This window comes from Poeciliopsis prolifica, unplaced genomic scaffold, assembly GCF_027474105.1.
Source record: "Poeciliopsis prolifica strain line A6 unplaced genomic scaffold, Auburn_PproV2 SCAFFOLD107, whole genome shotgun sequence".
NCBI lineage: Eukaryota > Metazoa > Chordata > Actinopteri > Cyprinodontiformes > Poeciliidae > Poeciliopsis > Poeciliopsis prolifica.
In genome coordinates, this window is record NW_026562482.1 from 388,971 (window position 1) to 410,099 (window position 21,129).

The 21,129-nt window shown below is 44.0% G+C and overlaps 2 protein-coding genes across 2 annotated transcripts; one reads left to right on the plus strand and one right to left on the minus strand.

Moving 5' to 3' along the window:
- Window positions 1-492: 492 nt before the first annotated feature.
- On the minus strand, window positions 493-11,778 carry LOC129354255 (E3 ubiquitin-protein ligase LRSAM1-like). Its single transcript, XM_055023761.1, is given in 26 exon segments — window positions 493-1,089; window positions 1,311-1,577; window positions 2,095-2,159; window positions 2,162-2,225; window positions 2,298-2,396; window positions 3,610-3,705; window positions 3,954-4,034; window positions 4,157-4,231; window positions 4,300-4,387; window positions 4,571-4,670; window positions 4,883-4,953; window positions 5,083-5,127; window positions 5,199-5,338; window positions 5,886-6,008; window positions 6,084-6,113; window positions 6,182-6,291; window positions 7,413-7,503; window positions 7,652-7,668; window positions 7,671-7,772; window positions 7,839-7,923; window positions 7,994-8,062; window positions 8,123-8,200; window positions 8,278-8,322; window positions 10,193-10,249; window positions 10,350-10,560; window positions 11,542-11,778. Coding segments are annotated over 25 exon segments (2,193 nt in total). The 5' UTR covers window positions 10,422-10,560; window positions 11,542-11,778; the 3' UTR covers window positions 493-966.
- On the plus strand, window positions 11,370-19,351 carry LOC129354256 (LIM domain transcription factor LMO4-B-like). The gene is made up of 6 exons (XM_055023762.1): window positions 11,370-11,422; window positions 14,033-14,287; window positions 16,332-16,539; window positions 17,997-18,093; window positions 18,172-18,315; window positions 18,835-19,351. Exons 3-6 carry the CDS (start codon window positions 16,334-16,336, stop codon window positions 18,841-18,843), a joined length of 456 nt encoding a protein of 151 aa, XP_054879737.1. The 5' UTR covers window positions 11,370-11,422; window positions 14,033-14,287; window positions 16,332-16,333; the 3' UTR covers window positions 18,844-19,351.
- The last annotated feature ends 1,778 nt before the right edge of the window (window positions 19,352-21,129 follow it).

Genomic DNA, 21,129 nt, shown 5'->3' on the forward strand with positions numbered 1-21,129 from the left:
GCAGGTTGACCGGCAGATGGCAGTGTAAGCAGCGACATGCTGGAGTCTGACTCAGCGGTTCATAAACACACAACACATATTAATAGGAAACAGGTTTTCATAGACTGGCCGCTGTTTGCAGACTGGATCCAGAACTCCCAGTAACATTTAAACTGGTTCTGAATGTTGGTCTCTTAACGCTGAACAATCCAGACCTAAATACGGTTCCTGAACGCAACAGAAAGTTTCCAGGCCACAGGATGGTTACAGGTTTCATTTTATTGTCTTACAGCTTTAAATGTCATATTTAGATGTGGCGCAAATATCCTAAACATTCACCTGATGCAGATAAGAGCACTTTAGAGAAACAGCGTCGACATCCAGCTTCACATGGAGACAAACAGTAAATGATTGATTTAAAGAACTTCACCTGATCTGAAAAGAAACATGTTTTACCTTATTATTAACTATATGACAACAAAGAAATGAAGCTAAAATATGAACAAAAATATAGATTTACTGCATGTTTTAAAAATATTTTATATTTTTTATTAAAATCAATTTAATAAACAGATAAGTTTAAAGTGCTTTAATATTCTGACTCAGGCTGCTGATTGGAGTTAATTAAAACTTTTTAATTGTTTTAAAACTCATAAAGTAACAATAATAACAAACATGGAGGAATCCTTTATGCTAAACCCAGCCTGAGGGCGAGACGCCGCTGCGTGGAAACATCGACTCGTCTGCTGCTACTTTGGCTAAAAACACACAAAGCTTCACATGATGAGAGGCACCGACAGAACCGGCCCGGTTCCGACCCGCAGACAGAATCCACAGGAACCGAGCGGCAGACAGAAACTCGTCTCAAGGTTCTGTTGATGGATCTTTAAAACCAGTTGACAGTTTTTACTTGTTTCCTCAGCAGCTTGAGGATCATGCATAAATACACAGGGAGCGGTCCGGTTCTGGCCCGGTTCCGGTCCGGTTCTAGTTCTGGTAAAGCCGTATGCGCTGGGAGATGTTGCTGCGGCACAGAGGGCAGTTCTGCAGGGCGTCGCTGCAGACCTGGCAGCAGCAGACGTGACCGCAGGGCAGGAAGACGACCTGAGCCTGGAACACAGGAAAACCCGGTGAGACCCGAGGACTGGACCCGTCCAGAACCCGTCCGGGACAGGTTCCGGAACCCGTCCAGAACCTGTCCAGAACCCGTCCGCGACAGGTTCCGGAACCCGTCCTGGAACCAACTTGTCAGGTTAGTAAAACATTAAAAAACAAACTGAGGGGACTGAGGGCGCGTCCCTGAGGGACGCCACAGCCAACAGAAGTCTCACCCCGATCTCCATGCAGACCACACACTCTGAGCTGCCTGGTCCCTCCACCAGTGTGGGGGCGGAGGGCGTGACGGGGGTCCCAGGGGTCCCTGGGGTCCGTGGCGACCGCGGCGGGCTCGGGGTCAGCGCGGTGGCGGTGCTGGGCAGCAGAGGAGACGGGGGCGGAGTCAGACCTGTCGGGGTTTCTGCTTTGCTGGTTCCTGCAGGCTGGCGGTCCCGGGCCAGGTTCAGCAGAGCTTTCTGGATCCCGGCTTCCTGAACACCCAGCTGCAAAACAAGAGCCAGCTGCTGATTGGACGATCCACTTAAACCCGCTAAGCTAGCGGTGGTTTATTCTGTCGCTGCTAGCTTAGCAGTTAGCTGGAACTCAAAGGAGGAAACAACAACTAACAGAAATACTGAAAGTTTCAGACAAAACGGCTTCATTTTCACAAACACATGATTCATTTATCAATCTCAGTTTTAAACTAAATATTAAATTTAGCTTCCAACTTAAAGTTTTACTTCAGGTTAAATATGAAATTTTGTAACTAAATATTTAGTTGGCAATATAAACAATAATAAATCTTGACTTCCAAGCCACATATTTAACTAGCAAGCTAAATGTTAATCTTGCACACTCCATATTTAGCTCCAAGCTAAGTTATTAGTTGCTTTACAAACTACATATTTAAAGTTGATCTTTATACTAATTCATTGAACCTGAACTGGTTTTCCTACAGTCTGTTCAGTTTTAACAGTGTAACTTCAGACCCGGCGCCTGTGACCTCGGGTCCGGCCTGACCTTCTTGAGGTCCGACGCCGTCATGTGGCGCAGCGTTTCCAGGGTGACGTGGTGGTGGGCCAGGAAGGCAGGTGGTGCTGAGCCGACAGTTTGCAGAGCAGGTTCACCAGCTCCGTCTCCAGACCGGCTTCCTGCACCCAAACCCGCGTTACCTCATTCATTCACCTCATCAAACCTCACCGCTCAGCGGGCTTTGACTAGACCTGCATCCGGAGCGACAGCGGCTTGGCGTCCAGCAGCCGCTGGTACTGGATCATCCAGTAGTTCTGCTGGGTGGAGTCCGACTTCTTCTCTATCTCCACCTGGAAAACAGAACACTGTGACTGCTGAAGCTCTGACGTTAGCACAGTGCTAGTAGCTAACGTTGTGCTAGTAGCTAATGCTGTACTAGTAGCTAACGCTGTGCTAGTAGCTAACGCTGTGCTAGTAGCTAACGCTGTACTAGTAGCTAACGCTGTGCTAGTAGCTAATGCGGCGCTAGTAGCTAAAGCTGCGCAGTAGCTAATGCTGTGCTAGTAGCTAATGCTGTACTAGTAGCTAACGCTGTGCTAGTAGCTAACGCTGTGCTAGTAGCTACGCTGGCTGTAGCTAATGCGGCGCTAGTAGCTAAAGCTGCGCTAGTAGCTAATGCTGTGCTAGTAGCTAATGCTGTACTAGTAGCTAACGCTGTGCTAGTAGCTAACGCTGTGCTAGTAGCTGACGCGGGGCTGTAGCTAATGCGGCGCTAGTAGCTAAAGCTGCGCTAGTAGCTAACGCTGTGCTAGTAGCTACGCGTGGCTAGTAGCTAATGCGGCTAGTAGCTAAAGCTGCGCTAGTAGCTAACGCTGTGCTAGTAGCTAACGCTGTGCTAGTAGCTAAAGCTGTGCTAGTAGCTAATGCTGTACTAGTAGCTAACGCTGTGCTAGTAGCTAACGCTGTGCTAGTAGCTAACGCTGTGCTAGTAGCTAACGCTGTGCTAGTAGCTAATGCGGCGCTAGTAGCTAAAGCTGCGCTAGTAGCTAACGCTGTGCTAGTAGCTGACGCGGGGCTAGTAGCTAATGCGGCGCTAGTAGCTAAAGCTGCGCTAGTAGCTAACGCTGTGCTAGTAGCTAACGCTGTGCTAGTAGCTAAAGCTGTGCTAGTAGCTAATGCTGTACTAGTAGCTAACGCTGTGCTAGTAGCTAACGCTGTGCACTAGTAGCTAACGCTGTGCTAGTAGCTAACGCTGTACTAGTAGCTAACGCTGTGCTAGTAGCTAACGCTGTGCTAGTAGCTAAAGCTGTGCTAGTAGCTAACACAGTGCTAGTAGCTGACGGTGCACTAGTAGCTAACGTGGCGCTAGTAGCTAAAGCTGCGCTAGTAGCTAACATTGTGCTAGTAGCTAAAGCTGTGCTAGTAGCTAATGCTGTGCTAGTATCTAAAGCTGTGCTAGTAGCTAACGCTGTGCTAGTAGCTAACGCTGTGCTAGTAGCTAACGCTGTGCACTAGTAGCTAACGCTGTGCACTAGTAGCTAACGCTGCGCTACGTCTCCTCACCAGAACCTCCCGCAGCTCCTGCTCCCGCTGGTCCCTCTGCTTCAGCAGCTGCTGCAGCAGATCGCTGAGCGCCGTGCGCTGCTCCACCAGGACCTCCTGAAACACAGAGCATCATGGGAAATGAAGTTTAAGCCTGCTCCTGCTGAACAAAGTGATTTACAACCAAACATAAAACATCTGAGATGCAACAATAACATAAAACAGAAGATAAAACAGCAGCAGAAACACATGAAATGAAAAGTTCCAGGAGGAATAAAAAGCGTTGATGTCGAGTCACCATGATGACGGACGGCATGAGGAACTGAACCAACATGGAGCAAACAAAGTCAAGCGGCGCAACACACCTGCAGGCTCTCGGCGTCCAGGCTCCGCCTCTTGACCTCCAGCTTAGTGAGCTGCATGAGTTCGGCCTCAATGAGTTTGATCTGGGGAATGAGAGCCACATGCAGCTTAAACCGGCCGGATGGGCGATGAGATGAGCAGCTGGAGGACCTGCAGAGATGGTCAGCGGAAGGTCAAAGGTCGCCTGAGAGCAGCAGCGGCTCACCTGGTTGCGGATGTAGCCGTGGACGGCGTCCTTCTGCAGCTGCAGCGCCTGGAACGCAGCTTTCTGCATCTCTTCCTGAGGAGCACAGAGACTGTGAGGCGTCCCCTACAGGCCGGGACCGGCACCGCAGCACGACCTCTTACCTCCTGCAGGATCTGAGCGATGGCCTTGGACTTGTCCAGAACCTGGAGAGACAGCATCCGGTCGAACTTCCTGTCCAGAGACTCCAGGCTGGCAGAGAAGACGAGGTTAGCAGAGACGGCGGTGCGTTCAAGGACATCAGGGTGAGTATAATGACACGGCGGTGCATTCAAGGACATCAGGATGAGTATAAGGACACGGCGGTGCGTTCAAGGACATCAGGGTGAGTATAATGACACGGCGGTGCGTTCAAGGACATGAGTGGGGTCAAACCTGCGGTGCGCCTCAGAAACCAGGCTCTGCCGGCGGCTGTCGCTGGCCTCCTGCAGGAGGCTCATGGCGTAGCCGTCTGACAGCATCTTCTGCATGGCGGCTGCAAACACAACCGGACTCAGAGGAAACCAGAACCAGAACCAGGTGATGCAAACATCACAAGACGATGCAGAGAAACGCCCTGAACTGTTAGCGCTCAGGACTAACACCGCTAACTAGTTCTGCTAAGGCTAAGGCGATATGCTAAAGCTAAATACTGGGTTAGCATTTCCTGTCTAAATAGAACCAGGAGCGGGTCCGGTAGCTCGGTACCTGCCACCTCTCTCCTCCTCAGGGATCCGGCCTCCTCCTGGGTGACGGCCGTCAGCTGCTCCATGCGGATCCTGATCAATCAGACAAGTTTATATGTTTCAGACAGGAAGCTGAAGGATACCCTCCATGTTTTCTTTGGTTTCTCAGTGGAAATAATGGGATCGGTTTGACCAGCAGAACCGTAACGGATCAGAACTCACCGGTCCTCCTCCATGGCCTGGAGGAACTCTGCGCTCTTCTTCTGCCTGCAGAAACATCATCATCAACCTGTAGCTGCTAGCTGTTAGCGTTAGCGCTAGCTGCTAGCAGCTCGTACCTGCTGTTGGCCATCAGCAGGCTGCTGATCCGGCCGCTGATGTTGTCCTCGGCCTGCCGGACCCGCTCCAGAACCAGCTGCCTCTCAGCCTCCTGCGCTCTCTGCTGCTGGCTGAACCCGAGCTCCACGCGCTGCTGGTCCTGATTGGGATCAGGAACCGGACCAGGAACCGGACCAGGAACCAGATCAGAAACCGGATCAGGAAGGACAGTGATTCAGAACTGAACCTCTCTCAGTGTTTGGGCTTCTGGTTCTGGTTCAGACCAGCTACTCCAAACAATTCAAACTTTATCAATATGATCTGTTGATCTGCTTCTTCCATTTTTCTACAAAAAACATTTTTCTTCCACAAAACTTTCCACTAATCTGACCTCTTGGTGCTTTTGTCTCTGTTTAACATTAGCAGCTCTTATTTTATGTGATATTTAACTTTTCTGAGAAACTCTGATTTTGTTTTCTTTCTGTGTTGAAATACTGACATAAATAGTTTTTTATTATTTTGTAATAAATGAATTTTAATATTAAAGCTGACTCATTTTCCCCAAAGCTTCTTCAATAAATGAAGAACTTTATGTTCAACAGATTTTTGATTAATTAACTTCATGCTGGAAATCCAGAACAGAGCCTGGATTTCTCTACCACTCATTTCTCAGCCCATCTGGACCAGAACCAGAGGTTCTGTCCTACCTGTCGGACCGAGTTGAGGATGTTCTCCTTGTGGGAATTGTTCATGAGGAGAAGCTGGGTGTGCTCCCTGTGTTTCTCCTCAAGGTGGCGCTCGAACGCCAGCTTCTCCTGCAGCTTTTGCTCCTGAAGAAACAAAACTCAGAGAGGTTAGCTTGAAGCCGCTGCCGCCGCCGCGCTGAGGGTGATGACATCACCAACCTTCCTCCTCTCATAGTCGCTGAATTTGCTCTGCAACAGAAACAGATGGCGGTTAGCGGCGCAGAGGAACCTGAGCGGGGTCAGGCTGGGAGACCGACCTGCCAGGCCTCTTCCAACCCGTCCAGACAGTCAGAACCGGGTTTACTGCAGTCGCTCTCCAGAACCGGCAGCAGGTACTGAGACGGAGCGCAGTACTCCTCACCCAGCTCTGAAAACAACCAAACATTCATGTTCAGATTCCCAGCAGAAGAACGACGTCTGCATTCTAGATATCCTTTTAGCATGTAGCATTAGCATGTAGCTATTAACATGCAGCATTAGCATATAGCTTTTAACATGTAGCATTAGCATGTAGCTATTAACATGCAGCATTAGCATGTAGCTTTAACATGTAGCATTAGCATGTAGCCATTAACATGCAGCATTAGCATGTAGCTTTTAACATGTAGCATTAGCATGTAGCTATTAACATGCAGCATTAGCATGTAGCATTAGCATGTAGCTATTAACATGCAGCTTTAGCATATAGCTTTTAACATGTAGCATTAGCATGTAGCTATTAACATGCAGCATTAGCATGTAGCTTTAACATGTAGCATTAGCATGTAGCCATTAACATGCAGCATTAGCATGTAGCTTTTAACATGTAGCATTAGCATGTAGCTATTAACATGCAGCATTAGCATGTAGCATTAGCATGTAGCTATTAACATGCAGCTTTAGCATGTAGCTTTTAACATGTAGCATTAGCATGTAGCTATTAGCATGCAGCATTAGCATGTAGCTTTAACATGTAGCATTAGCATGTATCCATTAACATGCAGCATTAGCATGTAGCTTTTAACATGTAGCATTAGCATGTAGCATTAGCATGTAGCTATTAACATGCAGCATTAGCATGTAGCTTTTAACATGTAACATTAGCATGTAGCTTTTAACATGTAGCTATTAACATGTAGCTTTTAACATGTAGTTATTAACATGCAGCATTAGCATGTAGCTATTATCATGTAGAATTAGCATGTAGCTTTTAATATGTAGCTTTTAACATGTAGCTATTAACATGTAGCATTAGCATGTAGCTTTTAACATGTAGTATTAGCATGTAGCTATTAACATGCAGCATTAGCATGTAGCTATTAACATGTAGCATTAGCATGTAGCTTTTAACATGTAGCATTAGCATGTAGCTATTAACATGCAGCATTAGCATGTAGCTATTAACATGCAGCATTAGCATGTAGCTTTTAACATGTAACATTAGCATGTAGCTTTTAACATGTAGCATTAGCAGTTAGCATCCGTTAGGTGCTCTGAGTCTGGTCCTACCGTCGCAGAGGTAGCGCTGGATGCTCTCTGTTCCCTCTGCGCAGACGCACGCAGGTGGGTAGGTCATGCTGGCAGCATCCAGAGTGAAGCTCTGTGCGTGCACACACACACACACACACACACACACACACACACACACACACACACACACACACACACACACACACACACACACACACACACACACTTAATTAGAGCTGCATGGGCGCGGTGCAGCGCTGCAGCAGCAGCTGCCTCACCTCCAAGGTGCGGATGTGGCCAGATGTTTGGGCAGCTGCAGGACGTTGTTGTCGCTGATGTCCAGGGTTCGCAGGCTGCTCAGGGAGCCGATGGCCGCCGGCAGCTCCGTCAGGCAGTTTCCTGTCAGACACGGCGATGCGTTCAATGACCGTCAGGGTTTCTGAGTCTCTGAGATAAACGCCTCACCCTTCAGGTTGAGCGTCTGCAGCAGCTGCAGCCTGCAGACGGAGTCCGGCAGAACCTTCAGACGGTTCTTCTCCACATTCAGGATCTGCAGGAAGAAGCAGCCATGAGGAAGAGGAGGAGGATGAGGAAGAGGAGCAAGAGGAGGATGAAGGTACCTGCAGTTTGGTCAGGGTCCCGATCTCCTCTGGCAGAGAGCTCAGCTTGTTCTCATGCAGATCCAAAACCTGCAGAGCCAAAAACTGATCAATAATCAATAATCAGAGCAGCGGGTCAGATGCTGATACCTTTAAGGTTGCTAGGCAACCGATGTCACATCCTTTAGGCAGCAGAAACTTCAGCTCATTGGTGTGGAGGATCAGCACCTGAGGAAGGAAAAGGGCCAGAACCTCTGAACCAGAACCAGAACCGGAACCGGAACCAGAACCTCTGTGGATCTCACCTTCTTCTGCTGGACCTTGCAGATGGAGAAAACTTTGGTCGGCAGCTGCAGCAAAATAAAAACAGAAACATTGAAGAGACAAAGGTGGAGCAAAATCTGCTGGTTCAGACCGACAGAACCAAACAGAACCTAACAGAACCAAACAGAACCAAACAGAACCTAACAGAACCTAACAGAACCTAACGGAACCAAACAGAACCGAACAGAACTGTCTGGCAGTATGAAGCAGGTAAAACAAAATGTCTGACCTCCATCAGAACCGTCTCTAAGGTTCTGGACGGTTTAAGGAAAACTTCTGCTAAATGGCTAACAGCAGCGCTAATGTTTCAGTTAGCACTATAGCACTTTTGCTAACAGTTAGGAAACATTTACGACACTTAGCTTCTCCTAAATTAATTTTCCAGATAACCTCCTCTCCTCATGTTCTTCAGCTGCGATGAGGTGCAGAAAATAAAGTTTATTATCATTAGCTTTTGCTAATTACCATGTTGGCATAGCATTTAGCTTTAGCAGGGCTTTAGGATTAGCTCAGCTTCTGCAGCATCTTCATTAATTTTCCATTTGTTTCCTGTGTTTTTTCTCTTGAATTATGTTTCTAATATTCTGTATTTCCTTCAAACTTCCCATCAGAGCCGTGCGGTTCTGGACCGCAGTGATCCGTTGGATCGGTCCGTTAGGAGAAACAGAACCAGACCGGTTTGTTGGGTTGATTTACCAGCAGCTGACTGGGATTTTGGTTTCACTTCCTGGTTTCTGGCTCATCCTCAGCCACTGGGTCAGCTGATGGCTGAACCAACTGTCAGGGTCAAAGGTCACCAAGTACTGAACAAAGAACTTCAGAGACCAGCAGAACTACAGACAGGAGGAAGCTGGAATCAAACCCACAACTTCGGCTAGTAGCTAGCGGTTCTTCCTTTCTGCTAGCTCATAAAACTAACAGCTATCGGCTAGTAGCTAGCAGAGGGGAAGAACCGCTAGCTACAAGCTAACAGAGGAGAAGAACCGCTAGCTCATCAAGCTAACACCTATGGGCTTGTAGCTGGCGGTTCTTCCCCTCTGCTAGTTCATCAAGCTAACAGCTATCGGCTAGTAGCTAGCGGTTCTTCCCCTCTGCTAGCTCATCAAGCTAACAGCTATCGGCTTGTAGCTAGCGGTTCTTCCCCTCTGCTAGTTCATCAAGCTAACAGCTATCGGCTAGTAGCTAGCAGTTCTTCCCCTCTGCTAGCTCATCAAGCTAACACCTATGGGCTTGTAGCTAGCAGTTCTTCCCCTCTGCTAGCTCATCAAGCTAACAGCTATCGGCTTGTAGCTAGCGGTTCTTCCCCTCTGCTAGCTCATCAAGCTAACAGCTATCGGCTTGTAGCTAGCAGTTCTTCCCCTCTGCTAGCTCATCAAGCTAACAGCTATCGGCTTGTAGCTGCAGTTCTTCCCCTCTGCTAGCTCATCAAGCTAACAGCTATCGGCTTGTAGCTAGCGGTTCTTCCCCTCTGCTAGCTCATCAAGCTAACAGCTATCGGCTTGTAGCTAGCGTTCTTCCCCTCTGCTAGCTCATCAAGCTAACAGCTATCGGCTTGTAGCTAGCAGTTCTTCCCCTCTGCTAGCTCATCAAGCTAACAGCTATCGGCTTGTAGCTAGCGGTTCTTCCCCTCTGCTAGCTCATCAAGCTAACAGCTATCGGCTTGTAGCTAGCGGTTCTTCCCCTCTGCTAGCTCATCAAGCTAACAGCTATCGGCTTGTAGCTAGCAGTTCTTCCCCTCTGCTAGCTCATCAAGCTAACAGCTATCGGCTTGTAGCTGCAGTTCTTCCCCTCTGCTAGCTCATCAAGCTAACAGCTATCGGCTTGTAGCTAGCGGTTCTTCTCCTCTGCTAGTTCATCAAGCTAAAAGCTATTGGCTAGTAGCTAGTGGCTCCTCACCTCTGTAAGCTCACAGGCTGAGACATCCAGGATGTCGTCGGCTCCTTCCTGGTTGGACTGCAGGTCAAGACAGAAACCATAAGATTTAATCCATAATGAAACCAGCATGCTCTGGTCTGCTCTGGTCCGAACGGAGCCAGACCGACCCGGTTCTCACCCAGTACAGCTGATGCTCCAGCCTCTTCTTGGAATCCTCGCTGGGCTTCCTCCTCCTGGAGAACAGAGGCATCCTGAGGCCCGTCCCGTCCAGAACTGCTGCGCTGCAGCTGCTGGCCCCACCGGACCGACGGACTGGCTGGAACCCGACCAAACAGGAACCAGTTCAACCAGGACTTCCCTCACTGGAAGCCGTATGAATATTTTTGACCCTGTGTGTTAGAAATGGACCAATCAAGTCAGAACCAATTTCTGTGATTCTTTGAGGTCCAATGTGCCAATTCAGATTAAGAACCAGAGGAAGTTTGGACGCACCGATATCCAATATTTATCAATATTATTCATTTTCCTTACATTTGCCTGAGCTTTTAACATCATCCCACAATCCTTTGCTGCCTCACTGTCACATGACCAAATACTGACAAGATGGAGATAAACATCGTTTAACTTATTAAAACAATACGATATATTAAAAAATGACTGATATTGGACCGATACCGATGTTGATGCCGATATATCGTCAACAGAAACAAACTGAAAACAAAGCAGTTGCTGCTTCACTTTGCACTTTGGGAAATAGCCAAAGATTTCTGATTCAGAAATGAACAGATTAACCTGAACAGAATTTATTTATTGATCTGCCATGAACTGAATCTGATCAATCTGGGATTGGTTTCGGGTCGTAAACAGGATGGATGCTCTGGATGAAGTAATCTGATTACATGTTGATGCTCTGAGTGGAGGATGGACTCATCCTTTCCCATCAACAAAAATCCCACAAATCAATTCAGGTTAGAACTATAAATACTGAGAATAGAGGCTTAAAAAACTCATTCAAGCTAATACTGCAGCTGTTGCTAAGATATTATATTATGTTCTGTCAGATTTATCCATTTATGTTGTTACTATAATCTCATTTTTTAAGAAAGTATTGGTTTAACTCCATGCTAGCTGACTGTGGCTGTGGTTCTGTCCTGGTTCTGGTTCCATTAAGACCCAGTAAACGGATAAACGTCCCATCAGAACCTGACAGTAACTAACAGGAGGAGGATGATGCTAACCTTCATCATTACGGTAAACACCCGATGCTAACAGAGCTAGCATGTCAGAAATCCCTGAAAACATCGCAAACACGACATGTAGCTGATATTTACAGATATAATAATTAGATATAATAAGTATTTTCCACTCACAGGATCCGCCTCGGCTTGGCTTGTTTCCGGTTTCACTTATTTAAAGGTTGAAGACCTTAATTTGAAACAGCTTCTGAGGTTTGCTAACTACTACCTGCTTAATGCCGCTGTCAGAAAGGACATAAATCTCTCGAAAGTTATATCTCAGTTAATTATTAAAGCAACTTTTCTCCACTAAGCCCCGACAGGCTGAATCTCCTCACCCTGTGAAACCAGATGAATTCACTACGGCAACGCCGTCCACTGACAAACTGTGTGCGCCTCTGCTCTGGTTATTACGGGCACGTAAACGCCCTGTTCGCCAACTGAAACCATTCTTCCGCCATGTTCCGAGTGGCAACTGAAGTTTATTTTTGCTCATTTAACTTATTGCACAGCAAAAGCAAATCGTATGTTTGTGGTTATTCTCCTGTTGAGGTTTAGTAATGTAACTGATTCATTACTAAGTTCTATGTTAGTTACACTATTATTGCTGTTTATTGAATCGGATCTTAGCCTAAACTCCAATAAGGGTAATTGTTTAATATAAAATTTATTATCATTTTATTGAGTTAGACATTTTGACATATCATTGACACATCTATATAAATGATGATTAAAAAAATAATAATAGAACACTTATTGCAGTTTTATTTAAACTATTACTAATCTAAATATCTGTTCTTCATTGTAAAACTCCTGTTTTAAGAGAATGTAAGAGAATACTTAAATATTAATATCAGATTTAACTGGCAGATTCCTGGTTTGATCAATAAGCAGCTAATTCAGGGTAGTTTTTTAATTTACGGGGTGTTGTTGAATGCAACATGATCGGAAACGGCGACCGTAACATGGAGTATAGAAGCGCAACCAGTTCACATTTATTTTTATGGTTTGACTGGAGGTTTAATCAATCATAACGGATGCTGCTTTCAAGTTTTCATCAATCAACTCCAGAAGAGGGCATCTCAGCCAGATATCGGTTTAAAATAAAAAACAGTGTGAAACAAGATTAATTAAAATGCTTCATAATGTTCTGAGACAGACGGTAAAGTTTCAATAGAATCGATAGGAAGGTTTTTATAAATCGTGGCAAATTACAAAAAAACAAACAAGCAAACAAACCTTTTTGTTTTTCTGCTAGTAGAAAACAGGAGCTAAAAACTCTGGAGGGATGTGAAGAAAAGCTGCTTTTGATTTCAAGGTATAAATTTGACTTTCTGGATCATTATAAACGAGACATTTAACAAGAAATACCAAACTCCTACTTGGACATGAACGCACCACCGTGGACACTGCAGCCAGTCTTCTTCTCTCACATAATTAGGATGACGTGATGAACAGCGCCATCTACAGCCCGGAGTTAAGACCCGCTGTTTCTTTAAAACATCTGTAAACATTTTAATTCAGTTTAAACATGTCTAAAAAAATGTAGAGATATCGTTCTGTGTAAGAGACAAATATAAAAAACCTCCCAAAAACCCCAAAACAAATCAACAAAGTGAAATAAAGTAAAATAATAATAATAATAATAATAATAATAATAATAATAATAATAATAATAATAATAAATAATAATAATATAATAATAATCATGTTTTCACTGAAAGTATTTTGGTAATATTATTAATTAAAAAGATAGAATCATAAATGAATAGAAAATAAATTACAGTAGAATAAAACAATGCACAAGTCAAAGATATAAACCACAATAAACAATTAAAATAAAGATTATTTGAATTAAACTAAACAAAAATAGTAATAAATGGAATTAAAATGTTTCTGATTTAAAATGGGAAACATGAGCAGCCTGAAATAATTTAATATTTATAAATAAAACAATATGTATTATTATCATTTGTGTATGTAGTTTATTTTTTGAAAGTATCTGCACTGAACCGACCTTTTACAAACTGGAAGAATTGTTTGTCCAGCAGAGGGCGCTCTCTGCTCAGGGGGCGGGAGAAAAAATTCAAAATGCCACAAAAGAAGTAAGATGTTTGTTATATTTTTAATAAAAACTGGAAACAAAGAAAATAAGATCTAATATTACCAGCAACATGATGTTTATTAGTTATGTGTTATATTTGATTTAGTAAAATAGTATTAGTTTAAATAAAATAAAAAAGCATGATGTAAATTACATTGCATTTGAATAATTATGAAAAACATAAAATTATGACATCCATTTATTACAATTTTAAAATTTTATTAAGCTTTTTGTTATTTTTTAAAGCCAATTTTATTTAAAGTGGTTAGATTTATGTTTTTAATTTTGATTTTAATGTTCCATAAATGTCCAAATTCATCTGATTCATCTGATCTTCTCTTGGTTTCATAGTTCAATAAATGATGCAGATTATTTCTAAGGACAATTTTTCCAATACAATACAAAGAAAGTTTGGAAGCTTTTTAACTTCATTTCTACAATATTTGATATATGACAACAACATAAAATAATCATTTCTGCTCCGTATTTGGATTGAAAACATCTCTACCTTTGTGTCAATAGAGGAGCTAAATGTCTCCCTCTGGCGGCCAGGAAGGAAACCGCAGCTGGCGCGTCACCTCCCAATGGCGTCATAGGGGGCGTGGCTTCAGTCGGTTTTAAACCTCGGTCAGGAAGCAGCGCTGAGCAGGAGCGACGCGCCGCAGGACTGTCAGGGTCCGGTTCCGATCCAGGAGGAGTTTATATGGAGGAGGTTCGGCTCCGCTTCCGCTGAGCTGCCGGTTCGGATCCCTGAGGACCAAACGGAACCAGGAGGAGGTGAGTCGGAACCGATCCGGACCAGAACTTCTGCTTTCTGTCTGCAGGAACAGGAAGCAGAAATGAATTATGATCTGTTTAGGATTTTTCTGAAATAAAACCAAACATTTTATTTTACTGTAAACATATTATCACCTTCCTAATGTATTTTTTCTAAACTATTTATTTAGTTTTTTCCAAAATCACTTTTGAAAAAATGATTGTCCATAATTTTAGGAAGGTGATGATATGAGAATAAATACATTTCATCTTTATAAAAGCCAGAAAGACAAACTAAATGTTTGTTTGGATTTATTTTGTTGTTCAAAATGAATTTCATGAATATTCTCACAAATTTTAAAATCGTTTTTATTTGTTTTCTTTTAGTGTTTTTCTGTTTTTAATTTGAAACAGCTGAAAGTGTTCTGGAGGTCCGATCCAGTTCGGCCCGTTTCTGGCCCAGGGTCACAGGGGGAGTGGTTGTTCCTATACAGGCCACCAGGGGGCATCATTAGTGAGACGACGCTAGCAGGCAGTAACAGGAGCGTCTGACGTCACTGTGGGCTCAGCGTGAAACGGCTGGTTCTGACCCGGAGTCCCGGTTCAGAACCAGAGTCCCGGTTCCGGGCCGACCCGGAGTCCCGGTTCCGGGCCGACCCAATCAGCCGGCAGGCGCAAAAAAAACTCTGGAAACATTAGAAAAAGAATGAAGGCTGAGTCTGAGTGTTGCCATGGCGATTGCCGCCTTTTCCAGCTGAAACCAGGAAGTTGGAGGTCAAAACCTCGGGCCAACATCACAAAGGTCAAAGTTCTCACACGACTCAAACATTTAATACAAAGAAAAAACAAATGAAAACTATTTTTTCTATTTTTGCAAACAGAAACATTTTAATGAAAAACTGAAGCAGTGAAACGTTTGCAGTGATTATAAATTCAGATTTCAGCCTGTGACTCAATAAACAATTCCACTTCCTGTTTCTTCGCCGTCTTTGCCAGTAGAAACACGACTTGTATATGGGAAAATGTTTCTATAAAATTCACCTCATCCTCAGTTTAAAAACTTAATTTTTTACCAGAAAACTGGAGTTTTTTCAGGAAATTGTCTTGTTCCTCTGGAATCTGAACTCATCTTTAATCTGATAAATTCTCACATCATGTAAACGTTGGAACCATTTTACTGAAAACTTCCAGGTTCTGCCGAACTAAACGGCCGTTCGGTTCTGTCAGTGGCTCTAGCCCGGCCTCGGGATGATTGGACCCAGGTGTCTGCTCCAGAAGAACCGGGCCAGCTGCTGCAGCTGTTTGATGTTGCTGCTAATTATAACCCTGACCCGGTTCTGGTTCTGCAGAGGTTCTGACTCACTGCTGGGCCGGCCAGAGGCTGGATTACTCCCAGCTGTTCCTGGAAAGGAGCAGAACCCCGAAGAACCGGCTGGTTTCAGGAGTGAAACTGATGAGAAGCTCCGAGTTCTGGACGGGTCCAGGTCCAAACTGAACCTGGATGTGTTGAGCCAGCTGTACGGAGTGACAACAGTGGCAATAATTTAACTTATCCAGCCTGTCATATAGCCTGACAAATGTCTCAGTTTCTAACTAAATAGCCAAATGTTTAGTTAGCAAGCTAACTAAACTAAAGCTAACTAGCTTCAAAGTTACCGGTTAACTGGATTCTAAATATTTAGTTTGCTCAGTAAAACAGTTTGTGAGTATTAGCTTAGTGGGCTAACATATTTAGCTAATATGTAAAATCATTTGCTGATAACTTGAATTGGTAACTAAATATTTAACTTCCTGTTACCTGCTGTGAGTTTGAATATTAGCTAAATAATTACTTTGAAGCTAAATATTTACATATTTAGCTTCAAACTGTGACATTTATTATTTAATTTCATTAATTAGTTGTTTTATAAAAACTGTTCTCTTGTAAATAAAATCTTGTGTCTTAATGAGAAAACTTTATAACTACAAATAAAACATAAATGAACATCATGGTGAAAATATGACTCAACTTATCAAACTAAAATAAAATCTGCCTGTTTTATCCTCCATGTTGGGCGTGATGCAGACATGGTGAACAGCAGGGTGGAGGCGGCCGTCCGGGCGTGCGCGGGATGCGGCGGGCGCATCGCCGACCGCTTCCTGCTCTTCTCCATGGAGCGCTACTGGCACACCCGCTGCCTGAAATGCTCCTGCTGCCAGGCCCAGCTGGGCGAGTTCAGCAGCATCTGCTACAGCAAGGGAGGAATGATCCTCTGCAAGAACGACTACATCAGGTAGGCGGACCGGACCGGACCGGACCGGACGCTGGACCGGGCCGGACCACCGGGTCCAAACCACAGAATCTTTGACCTCCGGTTTGGTTAGACCTTCAACCTCTGAATTCAGTTCAATGAAACTTTATTGAACTAAATTCAATAAATTCAGTTCAGTTTATTTGTAGCATCAGTGTTATTGTTCTAGCATTTACTTTAATGCTAATGTTTTTAGCCTTTAGCCTGAATGCTGGCAGCAATTATAAACTAGCATCAGTACTAATATTTGTAGCATTTAATTTTTAATGGAATAAAATTTGATTTATGCCATTAGCATCTTTAAAGAGACACTGAAAGGATCTCCAGTAGCAGTCAGCTTTCCAACCAATCTGAAGAAGCCTCTGACTGAAGACTGTGTTAACAGAACATGCTAACATGCTACTAACATGCTAACAGCTCAACACTCAGGAAGCAGAGACTATATCCCACAGTAACATGTTAGCTAGCTCTGCTAATCCACCTCCTTGGCTCTTGCTGCTCCTGGTCAGAGAGATGCTGCAGTAAGGGATGTGATGCTGCAGAAGGGGATGTGATGCTGCAGTAGTGGATGTGATGCTGCAGTAGGGGATGTGATGCTGCAGTAGGGGATGTGATGCTGCAGTAGTGGATGTGATGCTGCAGTAGGGGATGTGATGCTACAGAAGGGGATGTGATGCTGCAGTAGGGGATGTGATGCTGCAGTAGTGGATGTGATGCTGCAGAAGGGGATGTGATGCTGCAGTAGGGGATGTGATGCTGCAGAAGGGGATGTGATGCTGCAGAAGGGGATGTGATGCTGCAGAAGGGGATGTGATGCTGCAGTAGGGGATGTGATGCTGCAGTAGTGGATGTGATGCTGCAGAAGGGGATGTGATGCTGCAGTAGTGGATGTGATGCTGCAGTAGTGGATGTGATGCTGCAGTAGGGGTGTGATGCTGCAGTAGGGGATGTGATGCTGCAGTAGTGGATGTGATGCTGCAGTAGGGGATGTGATGCTCCAGTAGGGGATGTGATGCTGCAGTAGTGGATGTGATGCTGCAGTAAGGGATGTGATGCTGCAGAAGGGGATGTGATGCTGCAGTAGGGGATGTGATGCTACAGAAGGGGATGTGATGATGGAGGGAAGAGACAGTTTGAACTTCGTCCTGGGACTTGGGGTCAAAGTTCATGTGTTATTCAAAGCTTTTGAAATGCTAATCAGCTAAAGAAGCTCCATGAATGATCAGGAGTTTCTGAAACTTTGATGGTTGAACAGGTTAAAAACTGAATGTTTTCTTTGTTGCTCGTGTGTCTGTTCATCTGATAACTTGCAAGCAGAAAACGTTTCTGGTTTTGTTGATTTAAATGTGATTAGTTCCAGCTGGTTGGGTTTAGGTTAGCTGGTCGCTGCTGTGAGGCTCGGTGGTGGCACCATGGTGATGTGGGACTCTGTGTTTCAGGCTCTTCGGTCACAGCGGCGCCTGCAGTGCCTGCGGACAGTCCATCCCGGCCAGTGAGCTGGTGATGCGGGCTCAGGGCAGCGTCTACCACCTGAAGGTTGGTGATGCGCATCAAAAGCTGTGTAGCGCCCCCTGCTGTCTGATGGGTTACTGACCGGTCACCGTCTGTCCCCAGTGTTTCAGCTGCGCCACCTGCAGGAACCGGCTGGTGCCGGGTGACCGCTTCCACTACGTCAACGGGACGATCTTCTGCGAACAGGACCGGCCCGGCGCCGCCCTGGTGGCGCTGCAGGGCGGCAGCATCATGGCCGACCAAAAGGTCAGTCAAAGTCCTGCTGGAGACCAGAGCAGTTATCAGGAGCTGCTGTTTTTCTCAGCTTCAGTCAAAAACTGAATTATTTGATCTTAATCGTCGAACATGAAAAACAAAAAGGAAATCAGGAAGGTGTGAATACTTTAGTATTCATAAAATACTTTAGTATTCATAAAATACTTTAGTATTCATAAAATACTTTAGTATTCATAAAATGGCTGCAGGTTCACAACATGGCCACCAGGATAAACACAGCATCCTGTTGTTTACAATTGATTTTTACCATACATTTTCAATGTGCATTATTTTAGGCACTAATGGCTTACCATACATTCTCAACTCTTTTAGTTTTTATTATTTTTGACACATTTTCATCTCTGCTTTGATTTGGGGTCAAAGTTCAGGTACCTGCTGCTTTTATGAGGATCGCTCCCAACTCCTTGTTGCCATGGTTACGGAGCATAACTGCTGTATGGAAGTAGATAAGAGCAGAAATCCTCCAACATGTCGGTGTTCTTGTTCCAGGTTTGCTGAGGAAGATGATGGAGCTAGACGTGCCTTCTTCTTCTTCTTCTTCTTCTTCTGATTCTTCTTCTTCTTCTTCTTCTTCTTCTTCTTCTTCTTCCTCCCCGTCTGTTGCCGTCCTTCGTCATCATCTTCGTCCTCCTGAAGGAGCCCAGTGAACCGGACAGCTGGTTCGGTTCGGTCCGGTCAGCAGTGGACGCTCTTCTTCTTGTAAATAAAGTTTATTTGGGACGCAACAGGAAGTCCTCCGAGGTTTACCAGGAAATGATGAAAACCTGAGGTTTGAACTTTGACTAGGCCACTGCAGCTCCAGCTGATGAACTCTGATTGGACGCATCCTGGACCAATCAGAGGCTGGCAGACGCGGGTCAAGTGACTGAAAGTCAAGCCCGCATCATGATTCCTCCTCCGCCGCAGGAGGAACTTCCTGTTCATCTGGTTTCATTTTTTATGCAAATTTGTCAAAAAGCTTCATTAAAAACAAAAAATCCTGAAAATAAAATGATTTTCACTGAAATATCTGACATGAATCTTCTGTTATTTAAGCAAAATTATTTGTATCTGCTGCTCAGAACCAGCGGTGTCCAAAGTGTGGCTCGGGGCCGTTTGCGGCCCCAGCAGAAGGAGCCGATAGAGACGGAAACTTTTTAATTTTAACTGGAGCAAAAAGATTAAAAACAAACTGAAATCTTAACTTATATTCATCTTTCAATATTTATCACAGTTTTGTTTGTATTATTAACATTTGACAAGTTGTTTTTTCTTAAAGGGAAAATCTGCAGAATAACTCAGTTTTGTTTCCAACTGAAACGAAAATATTTAGTTTTATTGAACTGTTACATCATCAGATCGTGAAGCTGCAACGTGGAATTTACTGCAGTAAAACATCTGAATAAATCACCAAACTCTGAAATTCAGATTTTATTTTCTACGTGATTCAAAACTAACAAAAAGCAGAAAAATATTTCAGAAATGAATAAAACCGATATCTACAGACATTATAAATATATTTCACTGAACGCCGAGTCACCGCTGTTCGACTTAAACGTCCCACAATTCTTTGCTGCATCACTGGATCCAGTTTTATTTATTGGACTGATTCCGATATTTGTGCCGATTTATCGTATAATAAAACTTCAGATCAGGCTTTAGATCTGTAGTTCCTATGATAATTTTTGTTTTTATTGACTTGAGTTCACATATACATCGTATTTATTTCCAGATGTTTCTTGTTCTTCTGCAGATGTTGCTCTTTGCTCCTTTCTCCAGCAGCTTCAGGAAGTTTCTATTGACAACCCACAAAAAAAAAAAAAAAAGATTTTTATAGAGAGGAAAACAAATCCTCTGTGTCTCTATATTTTAACCTTTGACCTTTCCTCTGCATGGCTTCGCTTTGCTGCTAATTATTTCTGAGCTGCGGGAGACGAGGCGGTCCGTTAGGCGGCAGACCCCCGCCGTCAAAACCAACACATGAAGATCGCTGCAGCTAAACTGATTAGCATGCTGCGGCTAAATCGATTAGCATGCTGTAATGAATTTGTCTTCTGCTTCTCCTGAGGCCAACATGTGTCATGGCCTGGCGTTGCTTCAGGTCACCAGGCGGAGCGCGGAGAGCAGAGCGCTCAGAGCGGTTCTGAACTACCAAACACATCCGATCCGGTTTCTGGTGATTCTTCGTCTCTCTGCTGCCTCAACAAGAAATGATTTAAACTGCATCTGTAGAAATCAGTGTCACTTCCTGGATAAAGAGTCAAAGTTTCACCCAGAAAACTGCTTTAAAAGAACTGAAGGAATGATTCAGCTAGCATGCTAACTTAATGTTTAACAATTAGCGACACTTAGGATGCTAACTAAATATTTAGCCTCAAAGTACTTAGATTGGTCACTAAATATTTAGCATACCAATTATTTAACTTCAAACTCATAACTTTAATTGCTAAAAACATGATTAGTAAACTAAATCTACTAAACTGTATTTAGTCATGTTAGTTAACACTAACTTAGCTGGTTAATATTAACTTTGCTAACATTTCGTAGCATGCTTTTTGAAGTTAGATATTTAGCATGCTAGCTAAATATTTAGCTTCAAACAGAGTGCTTAAAAATATTTAATTTGCAGCTAGTTAGTTAACATGCTAACTTCATATTAGGTACCTAAATATTTAGTCTAAAGCTAATATCAGAAAGTAATGAATCCTAAATAAATAAATGATAAATTCATATTGTGTTGGAGTGAAACAGTTCTGGATTTAAAGGATCCATCGGTCCATGTTTCCGAACAGAACCGTCTGGTTC